We start from the raw sequence: 25,552 nt of genomic DNA on the forward strand, positions 1-25,552 counted from the left end.
TCGGTCGAGTAATATTTCATTAGACCAGCCGTGGCGAAAATGTTATCGTGCGCCGAGCCACTCTGTAACCTGCAACGTGCATAACACCTATGGAGGGAGGCGGACACCCGAAGGGGAAGTGAACCAACAGTCTGACTTATTAACGGATTTTCATTTTCCTTACGTCAAGTATAATTTTATGCAGTATAAGGTTACAAACTGATATTTAGTACGTGTAACGAAGAAAGAAATGAACAAGAAAACATAGGACATATTATTACAACCTAAAATTAACTTTCTTCGGAATGTCTCTGCGACAGAATTTCAAAATCAGAAATTGTCACTTACTGCCAGTCGTAGTTGATCACGAAGGTATATGTCAGTCGTGATCTAAATTTGATTTTTACTATTTTCATTGTTGAAAATAATTTTTCACAAACGTAAGTTGTAGCGAACATGGCTTCAACAGAGCAAACGAAAGAACGAAGCTTCGGATATTTATTTTTTGGCAAAGATTTGAAAAGTTCAACATTTGTCAAGTCCTTACATCTAGCTTTCATGTAACATCACATTGTAAATCAAAGAGTTTAAATAAATTGAAGATCTAACCATATTATTCGTACATCTGCTGAAAAAGGATCAACGTACAGAGGTATAATACTAATAATAATAATAATAATAATAATAATAATAATAATAATAATAATAATAATAATAATAAAAACCTTCTAATGTTTCATGAGTGACATGTAGTATAATGCCGTTTTATGTTATACAACCGTTTTCATCGTAATACTTGTGAACAAATCATACATTTAATATTCTCATCATATTGATTGACAGCAAAAGATTCGTCCTCTCATCCTACTTCAGACTTTCGTTTTTGTAGATGTACATGGTTTCGAGAGAGACATTGCGAAGATACGCCACTCGCAGGTCAGAGACAAATACAAATGAAACGGAGTTTGACTCCAGTGAGTGAGAGGGTGGGGGTTGGAGGAGGTAGGAAGCAAGAGAAATGCACAGTTATCATTGCGAGCCACAATGAGCTCGCAAGTCATATTTTCGCCACGGCTACATTAGATGATTGAAGTTACGATCACATTCAATTGGATAGGATAATCTATTTTTCTCTCATACAACTGTCGATAGCAACAGAAACGTGGACAGCACTAGGGACGTCAGAGTGAAAGTTTTAAGATAGCAAACACAGATAGCGTCAGTGCAGAGATCTGAAGAGCAAAGTTAATCAACTTTCATTTCTCCCCCGGTCATGGCCTTGCAGGGAACCACTCAGTCAGTCACTTACTCTCTCTGGTACTGGAAGATGATTCAGTTTGTCTGCAGGAAAAGCTGCTTACTATGGAATGTTGGGTTTTCATTTCCTGCTGTAGTTACGCAATTGTCATAACGATTTCACCGCATTATTGTCTTTGAGCAATTCATCGTATTAACTAATTTCGTTTAGCGTCGTCGTCGTCGTCCTCCTCCTCCTCCTCCTCCTCCTCCTCCTCCTCCTCATCATCATGTCGGCCTGGGTGACGCAGTCGATAGAGTGCTGATCTTCTGTGCCCGAGGTTGCGAGTTCGATCCTGACGCAGGTCGATGGAATTTAAGTGCTTTAATATGACAAGCTCATGTCAGTAGATTTACTGGCACGTAAAAGAACTCCTGCGGAACACCGGCGACGGTGATACAACCTCGACAATTGCGAGCATCGTTAAATAACACGTACTTTTCCTCATCGTCATCATCATCATCATCATCCTCATCAACTTAATTATCAGTTATTCTTACCGTTACATTAATCATAATTTGCAGTACCACTAACATCATCATCACTTCTACCACAACCACCACCACCATACTATCAGGATCCATATTATCACTGTTTATTGATTTTAAACCTACCTTGTACCTTAAAATTGACTTGACTGTTTTCAATGGACGGGGAAGCAGAGTTTGGTATTTAGACTGTGGAAAATTTTAATGAAAGAATTTTTCACTGTTACTCAAAAGAAAGTAAATAAATCGATGGATGGATAGATGAGTGAGTGAATAAATAAATGAAAAAAATGAATGAATAAATAAATAAATAAATGAAGACGTAAATAAATAAATAAATAAATAAATAAGTAAATAAGTAAGTAAATAAATAAATAAATAAATAAATAAATAAATAAATAAATAAATAAATAAATAAATAAATAAGTAAATAAATAAATAAATAAATAAGTAAGTAAATAAGTAAATAAATAAATAAGTAAATCAATCAATCAATAAATCAATCAAAAAATCAATAAAAATAAATAAATAAATAAAATAAATAAATAAATAAAATAAATAAATAAATAAATAAATAAATAAATAAATAAATAAATAAATAAATAAATAAATAAATAAATAAATAAATAAATAAATAAATAAATAAATACATTTCTTCTTAATTCAGCTATCCACTTTTCAGCGGTTACTTCTAATTCCTGTCCGCCATAATGATCTATCATTTCACTGTCCATCTAAGTCGAATTTAATCATAACTTTTTTCACACTACCACACCAACTTAAACGAGTCCTTCCTCTTTTCCTTCTTCCTGTGGGGGGCCAATGAATTATCCGTCTGGGCCATCTCTGTTCCTCTAGTCTTTGTACATATCCGTACCACTGCAGTATCCGTTTCTCAATCCTGTTTACTACAGTTTCTTCTGCTTCCATCTCTGCTCTAATAAAATCATTTCTTACATGCTGCAACCGAGACACACTCATATTTCGACGTAACCCATCCATCTCAGAAATAAATAAATACGTAAGTAAATAAATACATAAAAATAGAAGAGCAATCGAATAAACAAGTAAAGAAATGAACGATCGAAATGAAGAAGTAAAGAGAGGTGAAAGAAAGAGAGGATATGAACAAACAAAGACACAAGCAAAATAAGCAAGATAGCAAGCAAGCAAGCAAGCGAGATAGCAAGCAGATAAAGAAAGAAAGATATGTAGATGGTTAGAGGAAAGATGGGAAGAAAGATGGAAATAAAGAAGTAACTAAAGAAAGATAGAAAAAAAATAAATAAGGAAGGAAGAAAGAATGAAAGGAAAAAAAGGCAAGCAAAGATCGGAACAAAGAAGCAAAGGAACATCCTCTGATTATCTTTTATCAGAAAGATACCAGTACCTATCTATGTCAGTTACGTAAATCAAGTGTCATACCCTAGCCTAGATCATATATACCAAGATTGCTCTGCGTTATAGTACGATGAAAGAGTAATGGAAAAGAGAAAAATTCTCTCCAGCGCCGGGATTTGAACCCGGGTTTTTAGCTCTACGTGCTGATGCTTTATCCACTAAGCCACACCGGATACCCACCCCGGCGATCCCTAGAATCAGACTCTTAATGCAAGGCGGTAATGTACACATACAAAATTTGTAATGAATTGCCTAGGGCTAGATCCAACTTTCAGGACGTCTAAAGACCTCTGAGAAATCGTCCAAAGGACGAAGGACTCACTAATCCGACACTTACCCCGAGGAGTGAGGCTGGCAATAGACGCGGGAGGTCGCTATTAAAGAGTGCTGACAGAGACAGTTTTATTTACTTGCTTATTTAACGACGGTGTATCAACTACTAGGTTATTTGCAGTATTCTTCACTTTCTACACTAAAATTCAGAATTCATCCACAAATTGGGAACAACTAAAGTAAAATAGTGATTTTTCCGAGTTTTCAACCAACGAAGGTGTGTTGCATGCAATCACAAATCGTCCGGTCTGTCATGATAAATAAAGTTAATGGCTGGTGAATCGGATTACCCTTTTCAAAATATCTGATTAAAAGTGTAACAAAATGTTTTCTTTTTCATTCTTTTTATCAACTTGAAGTTAGCACTCTATAGGCCTACTTGAAGTCAAGTGCAATAGTTTTCAAAAGTGATTAAAATTTGTTCAATAACCGAAAGGCGAATATCAGGTAATCTATGTCGAATCCTCGGCCAAATACCATCTCGCTATCACCACTCTCATCGATGCTAAATAACCTAGTAGCTGATATAGCATCGTCAAATAAACAAGGAAAGAAAAATATGATATCACCAATAATTTTGGTGTTGTCAAATGTTTTGTCTGGTTTATTTGCTTATATTTTGTGGCGTCATGTTCCAACGCCACGCTGAGTGTTCTTCTTTTCCCCCTTTCATTTCTTTCCGTTGCTTAGTTTTATTCTCATAAGGGCAGATAAAAGTTATTTTTTTTTTCACCATGTTAATGATATCAAAAATGGCTTGTACAAATTTTGGACACTCGAGCGAAATTACGAGGGCCGTAAGAAAATAATTTCCTTGACAAATATGTCAATTCCGGTTGGGAATATGTTGAAAAATAATTTAAAAAATTTGCTGCATCTGTTTCAATAAATCATTCCATGAAATTGTGTTTTCTCTCTGTAAACAGCCCAGGGACATTTATTTTTTTACGATCCTCGTAATTGCGCTCAAGTGACCAAAGTTTTTACAAGCAATTGTTTTGACTTTATTAACATGGTGGAAGAAAAACAATTAACTTTTTTATCTGCCCCCATGAGAATGTTTGCTTAACAGTTGTTTCGAGCAGAGAAGTTTGACGATCTCAATTGACAACTGGCTCAGTTGTTTGGAGCAGAGGAACTTGACGATCCCAACTGACAACTGGCTCAGTTGTTTGGAGCAGAGAAGCTTGACGATCCCAACTGACAACTGACTCAGTTCTTTGGAGCAGAGAAGTTTGACGATCCCAACTGACAACTGGCTCAGTTGTTTGGAGCAGAGGAACTTGACGATCCCAACTGACAACTGGCTCAGTTGTTTGGAGCAGAGAAGCTTGACGACCCCAACTGACAACTGACTTAGTTCTTTGGAACAGAGAAGTTTGACGATCCCAACTGACAACTGGCTCAGTTATTAGGAGCAGAGAAACTTCACGATCCCAACTGACAATTGGCTCAGTTGTTTGGAGCAGAGAAGTTTGACGATCCCAACTGACAACTGGCTCAGTTATTAGGAGCAGAGAAGTTTGACGATCCCAACTGACAACTAGCTCAGTTGTTAGGAGCAGAGAAACGTCACGATCCCAACTGACAACTGGCTCAGTTGTTTGGAGCAGAGAAGTTTGACGATTCCAACTGACAACTAGCTCAGTTGTTAGGAGCAGAGAAACTTTACGATCCCAACTGACAACTGGCTCAGTTGTTTGGAGCAGAGAAACTTGACGATCCGAAATGACAAATGGCTCAGTTATTTGGAGTAAGTTAACATGGCGATCGCAACTGACTAATGGCTCAATTGTTTGGAACAGTCAAGCATGACGATCGCAACCAAAACTGACTCAGTTGTTTGGAGTAAGCGAGCGTGACGATCCCAACTAACGACTGGCTCAGTTGTCAATTGTTATGAGCAGGCTTCGGCCTAGGAACACATAGTAACCAGTATGAGGTTTAGAGTACACGGAGTATAAATGACGTTATGACCTGTGTGCAGTCACCCGACAGCAACAACACAGGTGGGTCCGTAATGTGCATTACCGTTGTGTGTAGGCCTATTGTTGCTTCGACATAGGGACACCTGATTGAAGGTTACAACTCACGTTAATACTTTAATGGTAGACATTTATTGTCTACACTAGGAATGTACTGTATATACTGCATCTGTACAGGGTGAAATATATTTTGTGCCCTACTGTGACGGACTGCTTACATGTTAAGACACGAAGTAACGGCGCGCTCCATCTCCCACTCCACTCGACCAACACAACACTATAGTCCGTGCGTTCTGAACTTCATGCGTTTCTGTGCATAGGATCGAAGCCTGGTTATGAGTAGCCAGGCATAATGAATCCAACATAGTAGGTGATTATTTATATCGTATCCATTGCTCTAGTGTTAGAATCTGTGTGTAGTTGCGAAACGATGGAGACGTGGTTTACTCAAAGTTCTGCTTCTGGACACAATCACAGTGAAAGTATAAAAACTCATTTCATCTATCACCTCTATTCCATTCTTAGTATAAACAATCAGCTTAGCTTCTGAATGCCTCATACGTTACGGTTCTGGAAGGAAAGGCCATTTAAACGAAATATTAAACAATTGTGTATGAAAAATATAATTTTAATAAGCACGATAGGCCTACTTGTTTAATTTAATTAAAATTGTACAATTGGTGAAGTCCGTTTGTAAAATTTATCAAGACACAGACTATTTTGACCTGGAAACTGCTCGGATCCATTTCATGGGTCTCAATCGCACACTAGGAATTAAGTCGCCGGATAAAAATATCTGTACATCACTCTTCTGCAAAGTTTTCTGAAGTGTACATTTCTTGAATCCTTGTGCTAAATATTTAAACGATAGCCGGACATCGTAAAAAAGCGAATTTCACTATAAGTAGCAGTACTTTGTACACATTATAAATCTTTCATACACACACACTCTCTTTCTACACACATTTTGTACAAACTGTAGAATACACCATTTTCTGGATCACAGACATTTCATCATTCTATAGCGTTGTAGTAGAAAACCGCATTTAAGTGTGCTTGATATATTCAAGTCCTAGTTTAAGTTTTGATTAGCTAGTTCTACGAATAGCGATTTGTAGACAATGTACATTGTGGGCTTTATTCAGAGAGCACATAGCCGCTGATAATGACAGAAGTTAGGATATAATCTTTGAGTGTTTCAATCATCTTCTGACGTAGAAATTTTTAAAAACTTTTCGGTACTATTTATTGGGTCCATATTTAAAGATGGATGAATTTTCAAAGCTTCTTCATAAAATCAATCTTCAGAGGTGGTTGTCTTTTCAGAATTACTTAGATATTTGAGATTTAATATATTTACGGGGACTGGTTTTTTCCTTTTGCTGAGATTTTATTTCTCCCACGTTTTGGAATTATAAGTTCCACAGAGTAGCATCCAGTTGTTTAGTGTAGGCAAGAATAAGATACCCAACATCTTAAATACATTTAATATTACTAAATATATTTAATATTAGACCTACTACCAGTTAATGCAACTCATAAATAACTCGAAGCACTGGGAGAACTGATAACAGTTCACAACGCCAAACATCTTCATTTCTGCCTACATGCTACTTCACGCCATAGCCTCAAAACCAGAATCGTGTTTTATGGTGACATGTTTTTATTCGTTTCGCGTAAAATGTCTTGAAATACTTTTAAGTTAAACATTTGGGCGATAATTTTGCAATAATACTGCGAACCTCACTATATTCACTCAACTATTACGTTGCAAAATTTACACAAAACAATGCTACTTTACTTAAATTAAATTCATGACTATAATATTCCGTCTCATGAAAAGACTCGCATCATATCATTGTTCCATCTCCACTACTTTTTAATATTACTTAGCAACAGGTCTCTTTTAGCCTAAATGTGCAAGTTAAGTTTATGAGGGCAATGTAATAAGCAAGCCAAAATCTTCATCTACCTAAACCAGGAAATGATGCTCGAAAATCTGAAATTTGTTGCCTTTTCTGTTGATAATTTATTGTGTTTATCGTAAAAATACAGTCTGTATCTGACTGAAAAATTACTCACATACAGTATTGCAAAACTCCATACTCAAACTTATAGGGATGATAGAGGAGCCCAAAACAAAGATTTTTCGTTAAATAACCATAGGCCGGAAACCAATAATTACGTCAGTCGTCACTTTCGAACGCAGACAAGAGTTACGTCAGTCGTCACATTCGAACGCATCGCTGAGTAGAAACAAGCATCTCTGCGCATCACAAACACATCACAATTAGCAGACTGCACACAACTTTGGCAGAACGTTGGATTGGCCGGGGTGGGCCCATTGCATGGCCTGCTCGTTCTCCTGACCTTACCCAAGTCGATTTTTTTTGTGTGGGGATATTTAAAGAGTTTAGTGTATGAAACGTCAATTGTGCCAGAGGAGGATCTTGTTGCTCGGATTCTTGTAACTGCCGATCACTTACAACATCAACATGGAGTATTTCAACGTATTAGAGACGCATTATCACGTCGTTGTACATCATGTATTGAAGCAGGAGGCCGCACGTTTGAAATATCTGTAAACAAAATGTAACCAAAACCTTTTTAAATGGTTACCACACTCTCAATGTCTGTCAGCAATATCTGCGTTCGAAGGTGACGACTGACGTAACTATTGCTTTCCGACCTATAGTTATAAGATAACAAAAATCTTTGTTTGAGTATGGAGTTTTGCAACACCCTATATTTGACGGATGTACGTATGTTAAAATGAGAAATATATAAATATAGCGATTCGCACAAGTTAAATGTACGAAAATCTTTGAACGAAAAGAACAGGAGCAAATAATTATCTGTATGTAACGAACGATTGCAAAAGGGCTAAAGAAAAAAAAGCGCTATAATTGTAGACCTAAGGGTAGAAGGGACTTTAGACAACATAAGATGGCTTAAGGTCCATTCACAATGAAAATTAAACATAACCGTAACATAAACACAGAAGTTTGCGCCCAGGCTACCAAATGGGATCATTCACAATGATTCACATAAGCATTGGCATAAACATTACCGCAAGACGTTAACATGAAAGTTTGCAAACTTCAAACTTTCATACTTATGCTTACGTGAATTGCAAACAGAACACAATCGTGCAGCGCTGAAGTATACGACAGAATATGAGGAAATGGCGTCGTTGTTATGTTTCCACGGTTACCAAGTATGTTTGCTGTTATGTTTATGTTCCCATCGTGAATGATGGTATGACTTCTTGATTTTACTGTAACGTTAAGTTAACGCTTACGTTATGTTTAATTTTCATTGTGAATGAGCCTTTAGTGAGAATGAAATAAGCTTTGAATCTTATCCAGGGAGAAAAAGAAGCTAAAGAAGAAAACTCACTGGTACTGTTTTCAGCATTGGGTGAAGAAGACTCAGCAAATAATTCTGCAGTTTTGGAAAACTCATATTTCAATAGACGATTGAAACACTCAAAGGCTACAGCATCACCGATGTGAAGGCTTAAAATCTCACATAACGGAAGTCGTTTAGAGAATGACCATACTAATCCAATGTTTATGGTCAAATTCCTTATAATCGACTTTATAAATAATGATTCGTGTTTCGCATTCCATTGTCACTTTGTCACTGTGGTAACTTCGCTATCGAATCTTGACTTTCTTCATCATGTGCAGAACTTCAAGTCCTGGGAAGGGACACGTGGGATAGAAGTTATGACACCCAGCTCCGTCTACTCCTGCAATCAGCTGCCCCATGTGAGCTGCAAAATGATACTTTGACGTCACTTCTGCTGTTACGCTGATACTCGTATCCCTGTAACAAAGAAGAAAGAAATAACAGAATTGTTCATCACTTCCAAATTTCTTTCTTTTTTCATCTGTTTCGGAAAAGCAACCAACTTCTTATTTTCTAGGACTAGGCTTAGGATTTTTATACTCGAAAAATTATTCATCAACCTTAATTCAAATTAATAAATATCTCTTACACCTAATAGTAGCCTATTAGCTGAGTATTTAATGTCTTATCCTCCTGAGTCCTAATACACCTTGTCCCGCTTAGAGGGATCGAGAAATAAATGCTAATTTAAAGTATAAATAATAGTTTTATAACATAACTTTTTGTACAACTTGATGTAAAGACTCTCCGAGTTTCGGAGAATGGTCAGTGCAACTCCATGTGTGCGCCTCGAGCTACCCTGAAGACATCCAAAAGGTACTCAACCTTCTGCCAAGTGTTCCATAACATTTGTGGAGTGATTAGCGCAGCTGCATTTATAATGCGTTGTCTCAGCTTTTCCAAAGTGTCAACTGTATCACATTGGTTCACAACACTCGTCACAAAGCCCCAGAAGAAGGTCAATGAGCGTCAAGTCGGTTGACCTAGGTGGCCAGGCAAGGGTTCTTCTCTTCCGATCAACCTATTGCGAAAGTTTGCATTCAAGAAGCCACACACTGCTCCATAGTAATGGGGTGGAGCCCCATGTTGCTGAAAAACAGATTCTGGGAGGAGCTGATCAACAACAAAAGTTCTGCAACATGTCCAGATACACATTCCCTCTGACTGTTGTCTCGATGAAGAAGAATGGTCCAATGACGGAATGTTCTACTGAATGGCGCAGGCTTATTTCCACGATAAGCGTTAGTGCGCATGCGTATGAAGATGCAACTGTTTTTAAAACATTGGTGCATAAACTTGGACAGTTTCTGCATCTTGTCAGATGTAAATCACAACGATATCTTCATCTGATTTTAAATCGTGAGCATTTATTTCTCTATCCCTCTAAGTGGGACATGGTGTACATTTATTGTTTAATTTTTAAATTTCAATATAACTCTACACTTAAAAAAACCACTGACAAGAGGAAAAATTCTAAAAAAAATTCTGCAGGTTACAGTTAGGGTAAAAATGCAGGTATATTATACTATACTTCGGGGTTATGCACATACACCTTATAATATAATAATGTATGAATTATGGTATTAATATAATGTACTCTCAGGACTCAGGAGGTTATAACAATCTTATTCTTTAGAAATATCCTCAAGAAATAGTATATTCCCTTCGCTGCCTATGTAGGGATATACTAAAATGGAATGGAACTACGAAATGGTGATGAAAGACTAAAGAATTACTTTATTTCCTAAATTTACATTAAGATTCAGTAATTTTAACCCTATGTATTTTTCATAATAGGCCTACCTATCACTTACAATACACAACCGATAAATAACTTTTTCAATTCCCCGAAGATAGTTACACTTTGTTTAGTATAAGCTTGTAGGCAGAAAAAAGAACGCTTAACGTCTATTGATGCAGTGGAGTGTACTCCAATTTTGGAATTGTTTCTACTGTAAAGTCGCATTTTTACATTTTGTTACACCTCACCGATAAAACATTCGCTTCTGCATTGAGGTCGATAAGTCCAGGATATTTCTGTAGAACATTTTCTAATTTTTCTGGATTTAGATATTGCACCTGTACCTTAGGGTGGCGTTGCAGACGTGAAAGAATGCGAGAGCCTTGCCATGCACGTGTGCTCAAAGTGGAATCGAGGTTTCGTATGTTTTTTTTTTGAAGTTCTTTATATTTTAGAGCCACGGTTTCTTTTCTGGATTTAATCTTTCTTCTACTGGAAGATTTCGTTGTCAGTGTCGAATAATTACAGTACCTATTATATGAATCTTAACATCGTAAAATTGTGGCAAGTTGTATTAGTCTCAATGACGTAAATGTATGTCAAGTTGTATCAGTCTCAATGTCGTAAATATATGGCTAGTTGTATGAGTCTCAATGTTGTAAATTACAGGAGGTTGTGTTAATCTCAATGTCTTAAAAGTAGGCCTACGGCAAGTTATATTAATCTAAATGTCGTAAATGTACTGTATAACAAGTTATATTAATCTCAGTATCGTAAAAGTATGACGGGCTGTATTAGTCTCAATGCCGTAAATGTATTGCAGTATGTAAGTATTAGCTTTAGTATCTAAAAGAATGACAGGTTGTATTAGATTGTTGTAAATGTATGGCAGATTGTATTAGTCTCATTGTCGTAAATGTATGTCAAGTTGTATCGGTCTCAATATCGTAAATATATGGCTAGTTGTGAGTCTCATTGTTGTAAATTACAGCAAGTTGTGTTAATCTCAATGTCTTAAAAGTACGGAACGTTGTATTAGTCTGAATGTCGTAAATTTATAACACGTTGTATTAATCTCAGTATCGTAAAAGTATTAATCTCAATGTCTAAATGTATTGCAATATGTATTAGCTTCAATATCGTAAAAAAATGACAGATTGTAGTAGGTTGTTATAAATGTACGGCAGGTTGTATTAGTCTCATTGTCGTAAATGTATGTCAAGTTGTATCAGTCTCAATGTCGTAAATATATAGTTAGTTGTGTGAGTCTCAATGTTGTAAATTACAGGAGGTTGTGTTAATCTCAATGTCTTAAAAGTAGGCCTACGGCAAGTTGTATTAGTCTTAATGTCGTAAATGTATAATAAGTTGTATTAATCTCAGTATCGTAAAAGTATTAGTCTCAGTGTCGTAAATGTATTGCAGTAGGCTATGTAAGTATTAGCTTCAATATCTAACAGAATGACAGGTTGTATTAGGTTGTTGTAAACGTGTGGTAGGTTGTATTAGTTTCAATATCGTAAACGCATAGCAAGTTATATTAGTCTCAATATCTTACAAGTATGGTAGCCTATTAGGTTACTGTAAATGTGCGGTAGATGGTATTATTTTCAATATCGTGAAAGTATAGCGGATTGTTTTAGGTTGGTGTGAATGTTTGGTAGATTTATTAGTCTGGCGGGTTGTATTAGTCAGATTGTTGTAAAAGTATGGTAGGCTATATTAGTTCAGTTATAAATGTATGGTATATTGTATTAGTCTCAATATAGTAAATATATAACAGGTTGTATTAGTCTCAATATTTTGTAATGTATTGTAGGTTGTGTTAGTCTCAATATCTTAAATATCAAGTAGTATTAGTTAGGTTGTTATTGCAAATGTACAGTGCCTATGGTAGGTTGTGTTAGTCTCAATAGCATAAAGATATGGGAGGTTGTATTAGCTAGATTGTAATAAATGTATGGTAGAATATGTTAGTTTCAACGCCGTAAAATTATGGCAAGTTCTTTTAGTTTCAATGTCGCAGAAGTATGGCTTGTTCCATTAGTCTCAATGTTGTAAATATAGACAGGCTATATTAATCTCCATGTCGTAAAAATATGTTAAGTTGTACTAGTCTCAATGTCGTAAAAGTATAGCAAGTTTTATTAGTCTAAATGTGGTAAAAGTTTGGTAGGTTGTATTAGTCTAATGTGGTAAAGGTATGCTTTGTTCTACAGGGACATCATTTTATTTTTACTAACATTTTTAATATTAACTTGCCTATACCTCTAGATCAACGCCGTTTGCTACCCCCTTCCACGACTGGAGTTCGATGATACTGGCGTAATATACAAACAAATCACTTTACTAGGTATAGGAGAGAAGAAATGTAGTTCATCCATTTTCGTAAACTAGGAAATATTGCGCTTTTGAGTTTGATCATTTTCATTAGGTTTTCGTTTAATCACAATACAGTACAGTATTAACAATGAGTGTTTTTACTCACGAACTGAGCTGTCCATGTGGACGTATTCATTATGCAGTGTAGGCCTATATTATATTGTCTACAGCACATTAGCGTACAATATAGAGAATGAAGTTAAGTTGAAAAATAATCATAATATGGATATTTAAACACATTTTTGAAAATGGTGGCCGTTCATTTCGATACAGGCTTCAGTTCTAATGTGCATATTATCGCACTATAGACTATTGTACCTAATTCCAATTACCAGTTTCGTTCTTCGTACTAGTAACTCATGTTGAAATAATTCTGTACCTACTCTATAAAAAATTACCTTACGTACTGTAAATTCAATCTTCACTTCTGCCCGATCCGAAAAGATAAAAGTACTCAGACATACTATCTACTGTCCGTCCAAGTGGTTATGTCGTAGGGTCGTAGAAAGGGAGGAAATCATGTGTCAGTTAATTACTTAACGAGGACTTTTATTTTAGTTATTTTAAACAGTTGTATAATATTATGTAGACGTCCAATTCCTAACAGAAATTGATGTTCTCAGAAAAGAGCTAAGACAGCCCAGCCACTAGCTGGCGAATGAAAGCTGGTGGGGGAAACCGGGATATGACGTAGGCAAATGGACGACAGTACCTGTGCGAAAATGATTCAACATTGAAAGCTCTTTCGTCACTGGAAAACGCGAACATATTTTTGGAACGTACTGTTTACTGTGACCGTAAGGCTACTATGATTGTATATGCGGTCTTAGATCTGTGTAGAGGACGGTTGAACTTCATTAGTAGAAGGGGTGGGAGTGAAGTACATTAAAAAAACTCAGGTACAATAAAAATTGATATAAAAATAAAATGTTGTCCCTGTACTAGTTTCAATATAGTAAATGTACGGCAGGTTTATGTCAGGTTTTATTAGTCTCAATATCGTGAATGATATGATTTGGAGTATGGATCTCAATATCGTAAACGTATGACAGATTGCATTAGTCTCAATGTCGTGAGAGTATGTTAGGTTGTCGTAAAAGTAAATTAGCTTGTATTACCCTCAATGTCGTAAATGTGTGGCAAGTTGTATGGATATCACTAATCATAGTCATTAAATTACGACAGCGTCATATGATGGATTCGTTTTTATGGGTCTCAAGTTTTGTAAATTTATCACAGGCTGTTTTGTAATTATCAGTGTCGTAAAAAAATGTTGTCAGATTTCATTAGTCTCGGTGTTTTAATATTGTGGTAGGCAGTAGTTTCAGTATGGGTGCATCCACTTGAGAGGAGTTGTTTGGACAGAGCCAATGAAGCACGATTGACGGTACACGACTTCCTGGGTTAAGACTTGGTGAAAGCGCCTCTTCGTTTTGCTTCATCTAGTCTTGATCGGCTGCACGTAGCCCAATTGACCTCTGAAAAGTTATGAAGCTGCCTACACCAAGCCACTTCGTTTTCTCTGATGTCTATGTATCACGACATGGATGAATTGTTTTTAAATCCAGACTCTACTATCTGAAAAAGCCCATAGTAGTATCACAGTCTAGTATATACAGTCACGAAGCTCAATACGTAGTATATATGCATCCATAGATAGTTGTTAACAACTAGGATCGCTAATATCGCCTCATTACAGACAATGCGAAATAGTACCGGCAAAGTTTATTGTTCCTAGCACCCTCACAACTCAAGCTACGTGACTGTATATACTAGACCAGTGTTCCGCAAACTTTTTATACTCACGGCACACCCTAGATGAGCCTAGACTCAGCACGGCACACCAAAATATTAATCCCCTCAAAAACATATGATGTGAATCTCTTAATATAATTACGTAATGTAATTAAATTTATTATTATTATTATTATTATTATTATTATTATTATTATTACTAGCCTATTATTGTTGTTATTGTTATTATTATTATTGTTGTTGTTATTATAAAACAAAAATCGACTCTTACACTTATTAAGAATTTATGAACGTTAATTCACTGTAGAAAATACGCATTTTATTACTAACATTAAAGTAAATAACTTTTCTCACACCTTCAATGTGATACTTGGGCCTGCTTAGCTGCACACAGGTGGCTGATCTGTGGCGGAATCGTTAACAGTGCAAGCCTCATTTCTTCATCGATAGATCTGAGTCTCTCCTTCTTTGATGTTTTAATTTTCAGTTAACGTCGAGAAGCCCAGTTCACACACATATGTAGTTGAAAATAGCAATAACATATTAGCTACCATCTCGGAGATAGCCGGGAATTCACTCCTTATTGACAACCAAAATGTCTCCAAAGGCACTTGGAGAAGTTTTAATTTCAATATTCTGTCTGCTTTTAAGTCTGCCAGTTCCTCTTGTACGAGTATATTATTCGGAAGATGTTTTAAATTCATAGTGAATGGATCACGAACCCAGTAAAAATCTTGAACACTCTCTCCAAAATAATTCTTGAACTTCTGCTGCAAGATTACTAAATGTTCTTTAATTAAGTCCATCAACACTTTATTACCGTCAGCAAGGGGCCATACAGTTGGGAACATCTCAAACAACCCATTTTCAGGCATTAACAACTTTTCAGCTATTATGTGTGTTTTTTGGTCTTTACGATAAGCTTCTATGTACTTTTTGTGTAACCTGTACCGATGTCGTCATGAGCGTCAATTGTTTTTTTTTTATTCCAACAACCGACGATAATAATGCACATCTTTGTTTGACAGAAAAGAATGTTTTGTTAACAAATGTCCTTTCAATTTACTGGGAACCATAGCATTACTGAGATTTTCACCACACACAACACATTCGGGGATTGGGCATGTTTTGTCAACACACCATTTTAATTTCAATTAATTTTCGCCGCGGCACACCGGTTGCGGAACACTGTACTAGACTGTGGTAGTAATTATTTTACAGATTATATTATATTCAATAAAATACAGTATGACTTATTATATTTCAAATCGTTACTCAGTCTTTGGAAGACAGACACAGCAAACAGATAGAAGGACGGACTGACTGACAAGCGCTCAGATTGATAGTAGAAGAACATAACAAAACTGGTACGACTATAATGCTCAGAAAAATAAAATGACATCGATATTGATCGATTGTTGGCGGTGAAAATGTGAACCTCTGATTGACGATGAAGATTGTGCGTTGTCATTTTTTAGAAATATCTCCACCCTTTCTATGTTACTGTTTCCATGTACATCTGCCATCTGGCGTTGAATTTCTAGTCATTTAAAAACAAAAGAGTAACTGTTAGGAGCATTTGTAATACTTCTTTAGAAGAAACGGGTCGTCAGATTTGCACACAGTTAGCGTCAATTAGAAGGTCTGTGTTCTGGTAGAAAACACTGAAGAACACACAGCGTAAAACAAAGCTGGAGAAGTTGGGAAAGCATATTACGCCTTCCACTGGTGAGTGAAACTGAAGACCCCTACTTACTGCATCTGATTTTTGCTGTGTTTGTGTTGTACAAGTCCATGGTCCAGTCAACACAGGGTGTACTCCGTGTACTTCATTTCCTCTCTGACATCTCAACAATTTCTCCATCATTCATTACGAGTGTAATGTCTATCTACCGCCTGTGGTGCACTCTGGATAGCGTCTGACGAACTAAATGGTCTACGCTTTCGGCACTAGCGACATCTATGAACTAACTTGTAGAGTAAAGGCGAATAACGAAAAGTTACGGGCTCTGCCATTGGACAAAAAAAAAAAAAAAAAAAAAAGGATATGTTACAGTTCTACATAGTGCATACAACTATTTTTAAGTAAGTTGAAATAGACACTTTCCGAATTAATACAGATTAAATTTTCAAACCAGAAGACAAAGAGTTATCGAAAGCAGTCTGATTAGATGAGAATACGAAATATTATGCAGCTGAGAACAAACCAACAGCCTCTTATGTAGTGAAACATTATATATTCGAGGCACAAGAGAGAAAACTTGTAACGATTTTACTTGAAAGGTTTACCCTGACCTCATTTATGGTGTCATGAAAACAGAAGTGTAAGATGAACTTCATGCTTCATAGTTTTCCACGTGATCCATCTAGTTCCATTCTCTATTTAATGTGCCTCGAGTTTTTCCACATAATAATAATACGAGTCATGGAAATATTGAGTATCTAGGTTATGTAACTAGAGAAGCGCTCTATTGATATTCACTGTTGAAGTCAATATCGGCATCTCGTCTAACGACAATATTTAGGTTGAGAAAGACGAAACATACCGATATAAAGAAAGATTGTAAACACTACTATTCTAGTATAACCATGATAGCATTGATATTGATTATCTAGGCCTAGGCTTTAAATAAAAGTTTATTTGTTTATTTATTTATTTAACTAGATAAGCTAGCGAGTACAAATCAAAATTATAAAACAAAAATGTTTCTAGCCACTACCCTAAGAGCCAGGCTCGTGTAAGGTGTAGTCTTTGCCAATAATATAACATAAAATTTACAAGGACAGTTTACTAAATACAGTAAGTAACTTAATTCAAACCAATAAATAACACACAAGAGCAAAAAAAAAAAAAAAAGAACAAGAAAGAGAAAAAGAGAGACAAAACACATTTAATATAAATTGACAATCAGACAGAAGCCAGTGTATTCAATAAAAACATGAATATAGTCAACAGAAATAAAAGGTAAAAAAAATACACACATTTGTTAATATTATCCTAGATCACCTATACCCCAGACAGATCGGCCTTATAGGCTTTGACGTTAAGAATTTTTGTCAGGTTTACTACGCTGCCATCTAGTTGTTACATAAGAAGTTACGTCATAATTCCCAATTGAATTGCATTAGCGACTGTACTGCCATCTCGTGTTCGTTTATGGCGGACGGGTGGCGATCCTGGCGGTTGTTCTCTTCAAAGTGCAAACGATTTTAACATAGCGATGACCTATCTGTTACATACTGTATATGATCTAGGATATTATATATCATGAATGATTTTATAAATTTCTTTTTTAAAAGCTTCAATTTTAAAATATTTCCAATTTGGAAAATGGATGTAATTTTATTATAAAGTCTTGGGCCGAAACTAGGAACCATGTTTAAGAGTTGCACTTAAAGGTATATCGTGTAAGGCCTATTGAGAATAAACGTAGAAAATATCATGACATACGCTTGATGTGACGCGTGGACCATCCCAACAGATTTAAGTGTACCCATATTTTCTGAATTGGTAAGAATGGGTGTCTGCAATCAAATTATCACCCATTTTCCTTTAAGATAAGTCCATATGCAAGACGCCTAAATAATTTCATTTATACAACTCAACTTCAAAACACACACACACACACTTTGACTCTACACTATACCACACTAACGCACCCTCACAGGAAACAGAACGAGAGGCGCCAAGACCAACAACGACCAGTTCTGAGGATGACCCATAAATAGGTCGAAACATGTAAACGAGGTACGCTGGAGTTTAACAGAGGAAAGTCTTATCATACATATTCCGAAATTTCATTTAATTTAAGATGCGTACTAAAATGTTTTAATAGGATTTAATTTAAAGTTTTGTACCTATACTTCGTTCCATAATGTCTGACAGGAGATGTAAACATTGCCGGCAGAGGAGGAGAGATATAATTGCTATTGAACCAATGGAACAGGTCTCATTCCACGCTTGACTTGAAGTTGGGTAGTCTGAAGCGTTCTATTCCCGCCCAACTTCAAAACAAACGTGGAATGAGAATGCTTACATCGCACTAAGCGTTTGGAAAACCCTGTTTTATTTACCCTATCAGGATGCTTCCAGTTGAAAACCACATCCTTCCGATTTCCTATCGAATTCCTCATTAAGAAACAACTGCAAGCAGAATTGCCAACATATCAATTCAAATGTCACCAAGTAATAGTACAAAAATCACCAAAACATATGAAGAGTACACTGCAAGAATGATGGATGTCACTTTCTTGTCGAAAATGAACCAAGACTGTCAATGCATAGCTTAAGACATATAGAATGTACATAAAGAGTTATATAGCATTAACACTGATAGTCATTGTCCAGTAATGATAGGAAAATCACAGTTAAGCTTTGAGTGCTAAGCATTTCAAACTTTCAATTGCTTCTCCTGCAAAATGTATTCCAAATGACATCCATCATTCTTGGAGTGGACTCTTCATATGTTATTGATTTTATTCTCATGGGAGCATTTGTGTTGAAATACAAATAAAAGATACGTCCCATTATTCGGAAATTATAATCTTATTTTAAGGCTTAAAACACATCCTTATCCCCTCCTCTTTAAAGACGACATCCTCTCGAGACGTTCACGTTGCGAGCGTAGGCCTTTATGACTAAAGATTGCCAATTTTATAGGATAATGGGACCGTCAATTTGCTTATCATACAATATATAGCGTTGTTAACTATATTACATTTTATTGATTAACGTTTTCGGCATGCTAGGCCATCATCAGATCATGAGAAGTTATCACTTATACATGCTTAATATTGGTGTAACATAGGTTAAATGCAATATATTCAAATAACAAACAACAAATGATAATCATGATTACACTAGTTATATAGACAATACTGGTGATTGGATATTTCCAAATTGAGCTGTTTGATTGGACACTATGTAAATGTCATTATGTCATAATACGTTAAAATACAAGAACAATAATTGGATAAAATTATAACAGATCTATAAAACTATAAAATATTTACATTTGATATAATTCTTAATGAGAAAATATGATTATCCGTAGTTCATATGATTATCCGTAGTTCCTTTTCTTTTTTTTTTTTTTTTCTTTTTTTTTTTTTTTTTGCAATCAAACAAGTTGGGAACATTCATGGTTGCAATTAGCTGTCTTTGTTTGGATTGTGGATTATGTTACGTAAATTGTATTAGCTATTATATCAAATATTACAAAACTTAATGGCATATTATTATTATTATTATTATTATTATTATTATTATTATTCGTCTCAACTTAATGCTAATGCCATTAAGTTTTGTAATACTTGATATAATAGCTAATAAAATTTACGTAACACAATCCACAATCCAAACAAAGATAGATAATTGCAACCATGAATGTTTCCAACTTGTTTGATTGCAACACGCGCAAAAAAAAGGAACTACGGAAGATCATATCTTCTCATTAAGAATTATATCAAATGTCAATGTTTTATAGTTTTATAGATCTGTTATAATTTTATCCAATTATTGTTCTTATATTTTAATGTATTATGACATAATGATATTTACATAGTGTTCAATCAAACAGCTGAATTTGGACATATCCAATCACGAGTATTGCCTATATAACTAGTGTAATCATGATTATTGTTTTTTGTTATTTGAATATATTGCATTTAACCTATGTTGCACCAATATTAAGCATGTACAAGGACATCATTTTATTTTTACTAACATTTTTAATATTAACCTGGCTATACCTTTAGATTAATGGTTCATAGCCGGAAACACCGTTTGCTACCCCTTCCACGATTGAAGTTCGATGATACTTGCGTAAAATACAAACAAATCACTTTACTAAGTATAGGAGGGAAGAAAAGTAGTTCATCCAATTACGTAAACTAGGAAATATCGTAATTCTGAGTTTGATAATTTTCATTAGGTTATTGTTTAATCAAAATACAGTACTGTATTAACAATAAGTGTTTTTACTCACGAATTGAACTATCCATTCGGACGTATTCACTATGCAGTGTATATTATACTTTCTAGAGCACATTAGCGTACAATATAGAGAATGAAGTTGAATTGAAAAATAATCATAGTATGGATATTTAAACACATTTTTGAAAATGGTGGCCGTTCATTTAGGTACAGGCTTCAGTTCTTTTGTGCATATTATCGCACAGTAGACTATTGCATCTAATTCCAATTACCAGTTTCATCCTTCGTACTAGTAACTCATGTTGAAATAATTCTTTACCTATTATATAAAAGAGTACCTTACGTACTGTAAATTCAATCTTCACTTTTGTCCGACCCGCACAGATAACATTACTCAGACATGCTATCTACTGTCCGTCCAAGTGGTTATGTCGCAGGATCGTAGAAAGGGGGAAATCACGTGACAGTTAATTACATTTATTTAAGTTACATTAAACAGTTGCGGATGAGGGAAATCGGGATGCGGCGTAGGCAAACGGACGACAGTACCTGTGCGAAAATATGATTCAATATTGAAAACTCTTTCGTCACTGGAAAACGCGAACATATTTCTAGAACGTACTATACTCACTAACTCAATACTGTTTGTGTTTACTATGACCTTAAGGAGACTTTGACTGTATACGCTTGGTTCTGTGAGAACAGTTGGAAGTTTACTAGTAGAGGGGGTGGGAGTGAAGTACATTCAAAAACTCAGGTACAATAAAAATTGAAGTAAAAATAAAATGATGTCCCTGTATAAGTGATAACTTCTCATGATCTGATGATGGCATAGCATGGCGAAAATGTTAATCAATAAAATAGTTAACAACGCTATATATTGTATGATAAGCAAATTGACGGTCCCATTATCCTATACTCATTGTACTTGTGCTTATCGGTTAAAACTACCTTCAAAATGAAAATTGCCAATTTTTTTAACTACATCTTCTGGTAAACTGTAGTTACATTAGCATTTGTTGACTCTTTTCAAGCCGAATTTATTGCACATAACAGCATTAAGTGGTTGAATTTTCATTCTACTTCGCAATTTAGATTTGGTCAAACTCACTACATCGAACACGCTTTCAACATCGGCATTTGAGTATGGAAGAATTCATAAAGCACGTATAGCAAGCTCAGAGAAAGGATTTTCACTAACAGTAACACAACTCTACCACAGTCTACTATATACAGTCACGAAGCTTGAGTTTTGAGGGTGCTAGAAACAATAGACTGTGACGTACTATTTTGCATTGCCTGTAATGAGGCGATATTAGCGATCCTAGTGGTGAGCAACTATCTAATGTTTGCATATTTACTACGTATTGAACTTCGCGACTGTATATACTAGACCGTGACTCTACACTGCACTTCTCTTATGAAATACCCAAAAATTAAAAAAAGAAAAGATGTTGTTGCGTAAGAAAAAGTTCCGGCAACTAAATAATCAACAAAGCTAACTGCTTATGAAAGAGACTTCTGTAGCCTACCTATTTGTTTCTACTTTCCGTTCCCTTATTCTCATGACCCCATAACTTCTATTCTGTGAGTTGATGGAATGATGTAATCACTGTGATAGGTAAAGGAATCCCCACGTGGAGACGTTCAACATCATTTTGAAAAGCTAAGTGATGCCAACCTTTTCCCAATTAATTACGATTTAAGGTTATTTAAATGAAAATCCAAAATAAATCAAATATTAATTTTGTGCGTCCAAAACCCCAGATTTATCAATAGACTTCCTTTAAAAACACCAAAATTTTGCTAATTAACGTTTTTGGTACCAAATGGCTTCTCAAGAACACCGGATCTGGTGACAAAATCACCAAATTGGCAACACTGAGTAACATTTCAAGTCGTTCTGCAGTCGTGTTTGAGTTGTTATAGCATGTTTAAGATCCTTGGGTAACGTGACTTATTGATTACAAACTGAAGTAAATATTTATGTCCATGACGTACTCCCATCTTGAGAATTTCCAGCACATTCCACGCTCAGTTAAACTCTGGTTAATTATCGCATTTGGCATTGACCTCTATATTATTTTGTATTGCTTACATAAAACTGAATACTTTACTTCCCACACTTTCTATATGATAGACTCAAAACATCAGTACGTACACGCTCAGCAGTCCGTCTCTCACGAAAGGAGGCAGGGATTATTCCCAGATATAAATTGCAAAAGTTGGCGCGCACAAAGGGAATGCAATCATAATGTACTGACTTAGATAAATTAATGGTTAAATAATTATAATCAACTTCGTTACAGGGCCTTTGGTCCACTACGTTTCGTCACTTTTTCTTTTGTCCACTGACCACTTAGTCCATTTTTCATGCTTCGTCCATTATGTTTTCGTCCACTGACTATTTCGTCTATTATGACAAAAATAGAAGACATGAAACATATTTCACTTGGTGAAAATGTAATTTATTTAATTCAATTTATATGTGTTGTTGATGTACATGCTGTTTGTATTATAAACGTGATTAGTGACCATTTTCTTCTTCCTGAAGAACTTCATCAGGGTTAATTAATTTTTTATTTTAATCCATATGAAATCTATACTATCATTATTCGGTTGAGAAGTTTTTGTCATCCAGTCTGCTGTCAAAAAATCTGAAAGTTAGAATTTATAAAACACTTATATTACCGGTTGTTCTGTATGGTTGTGAAACTTGGAATCTCACTTTCAGAGAGGAATAGAGATTAAGGGTGTTTGAGAATAAGGTTCTTAGGATAATATTTGGGGCTAAGAGGGGTGAAGTTACAGGAGAATGGAGAAAGTTAAACAACGCAGTACTGCACGCATTGTATTCTTCACCTGACATAATTAGGAACATTAAATCCAGACATTTGAGATGGGCAGGGCATGTAGCACATATGGGCGAATCCAGAAATGCATATAGAGTGTTAGTTGGGAGACCGGAGGGAAATAGACCTTTAGAGAGCCCGAGACGTAAATGGGAGGATAATATTAAAATGGATTTGAAGGAGGTGGGATATGATGAGAGAGACTGGATTAATCTTGCTCAGGATAGGGACCGATGGCGGGCTTACGTGAGGGCGGCAATGAACCTCCGGGTTCCTTAAAAGCCATTTGTAAGTTAGTAAGTAAATCTCCTATATGAAATTTCTCTCAGATATGTTTCCAGCCGGCCGTCGTTCTTGTTGTCTTAATACCGTGTAACCCAGTGGTCGTCAGCATTCGCTGAAATGTGCAAAGGGTAAGCGGAGCCGTCCTGTGTGCCCCGTCGTGCAGCAGGAAGAGATAGAGAGCATACCCGCTAGCAGCTACGAGTGATAGTTATTTTTCAGAACTTTTTATAGTTTTACTGAGCGAGAGGAAGATCGGTTTTTTGCGTCAACGTATTAAGGGAATGTTCGTGGACAAGTTTCTGCACAAAACCGATCCTTCTCTCGCTCAGCAAAATTGTAAAAAATTCTTAAAAAGTACTATCATAATATTATTAGTACCGGTATTACAATATTACCAACCTTTATCTTACAATTCTGGAGAGTTTCATGATTTATACAACGTTAAAACTCGATAATTTCTTGACGTATAAAATATCGGTATATATGACTGAACAGTTTCTTGTTTCATAAAATGTTAAGTAATGAAATATATATCTATAGTTTGTTTCTGAAACGCTTCTTGATTTATAAAATGTCGTTAAACAATAAAATATACGTACCTAATTATGATTTTATGAACTGTGAAAAGTTTCTTGATTTATGAAACTTTGTTAAATAATGAAGCATCTACTATAACTATAATTTTTCGACTTTGATTGGCTTCTTATAGCGTCGTTAAGTTCTGAAGTATCGATTAAATAATGAGATATCTAGCTGTTGTTTTATCGGCTCTAAACAGATTCTTAATTTATAAAGTGTCCTTAAATAATGAACTGCGAGTCTATAATAAAATAAATATGAGTAGATTTGTGATTACAAGTTATGTCTCTTAATGGCAAAATATATTTAATTTAATCGAATGTGAATAGCTTTTTCATTTGAAATATAACATTAACAGGTTAAACAACTACCTAGATATCTCTTATCTCCGAATACGATAGTTGATATATTTCTGAAATATTGTTATACAACAAAATAAGCATATTTAAAAATTGAATATTTATCTATAGTTTATCCATTGTGAACAACTTAATTTATAAAATTTCGTTAAATAATAATTAGTTTCATTTAACACCACAACAAAAAGTAGGGTATTTGTAAACAGTTTTAATACGTGAAGTAGCCCTTCTCTGAACATTACGAAATAAAGTTACTTCATTTTACATTTCATGGCCCGCAAGTGAAGTGGGTGGGCATTGGATACGCACACACATTTCATGGCATTCTCTATTAGGCATATTACATTGCTTGTCACTATAAAAACAGAATGCTATCACAGTTAATGACAACTGTACCGTACCAGAAACTCTGTTCTTTGGATATCGCAGAATATGTTTTTATTATGAGAGAAGAATAAATTACTTCTAGGAAATGTGTTTTGTTATGGCAATAAATAAAGTTATGTAACTTGTGTATGACATGTACTTCTTTTGCACTCATATGGTTTCAGCCCTCGTTTATAGTGCTGAGGCACTTCCCTTAGCGCGAGAAAGCTCCGTTTTACACACAAGTTACATAAATAATTATTATCGGATTACTGATTCTGAAGTACTCTTTGTTTTTCTGAAATTCTCTGTGGGACTACAGAGATTCGCCGTGGGATTACAGAGATTCAGCGTGAGATTACAGAGATTCGCCAAGGGACTACAAGATTCGCCGAGAGACT

The 25,552-nt window shown here is 35.4% G+C and overlaps 1 protein-coding gene across 1 annotated transcript in view; it reads right to left on the reverse strand.

Annotated features, from left to right (window-relative positions):
• Window positions 1-5,624: 5,624 nt before the first annotated feature.
• Window positions 5,625-25,552, reverse strand: part of geko — a 73,470-nt gene continuing 53,542 nt past the window's right edge. The window contains exon 3 of the mRNA XM_069824169.1: window positions 5,625-9,314. Within this exon, the coding sequence (XP_069680270.1) occupies window positions 9,143-9,314 (172 nt within the window). The 3' untranslated portion in view covers window positions 5,625-9,142. The remainder of the gene's footprint in view (window positions 9,315-25,552) is intronic.

The sequence above is a fragment of the Periplaneta americana genome, chromosome 4, assembly GCF_040183065.1.
Source record: "Periplaneta americana isolate PAMFEO1 chromosome 4, P.americana_PAMFEO1_priV1, whole genome shotgun sequence".
NCBI lineage: Eukaryota > Metazoa > Arthropoda > Insecta > Blattodea > Blattidae > Periplaneta > Periplaneta americana.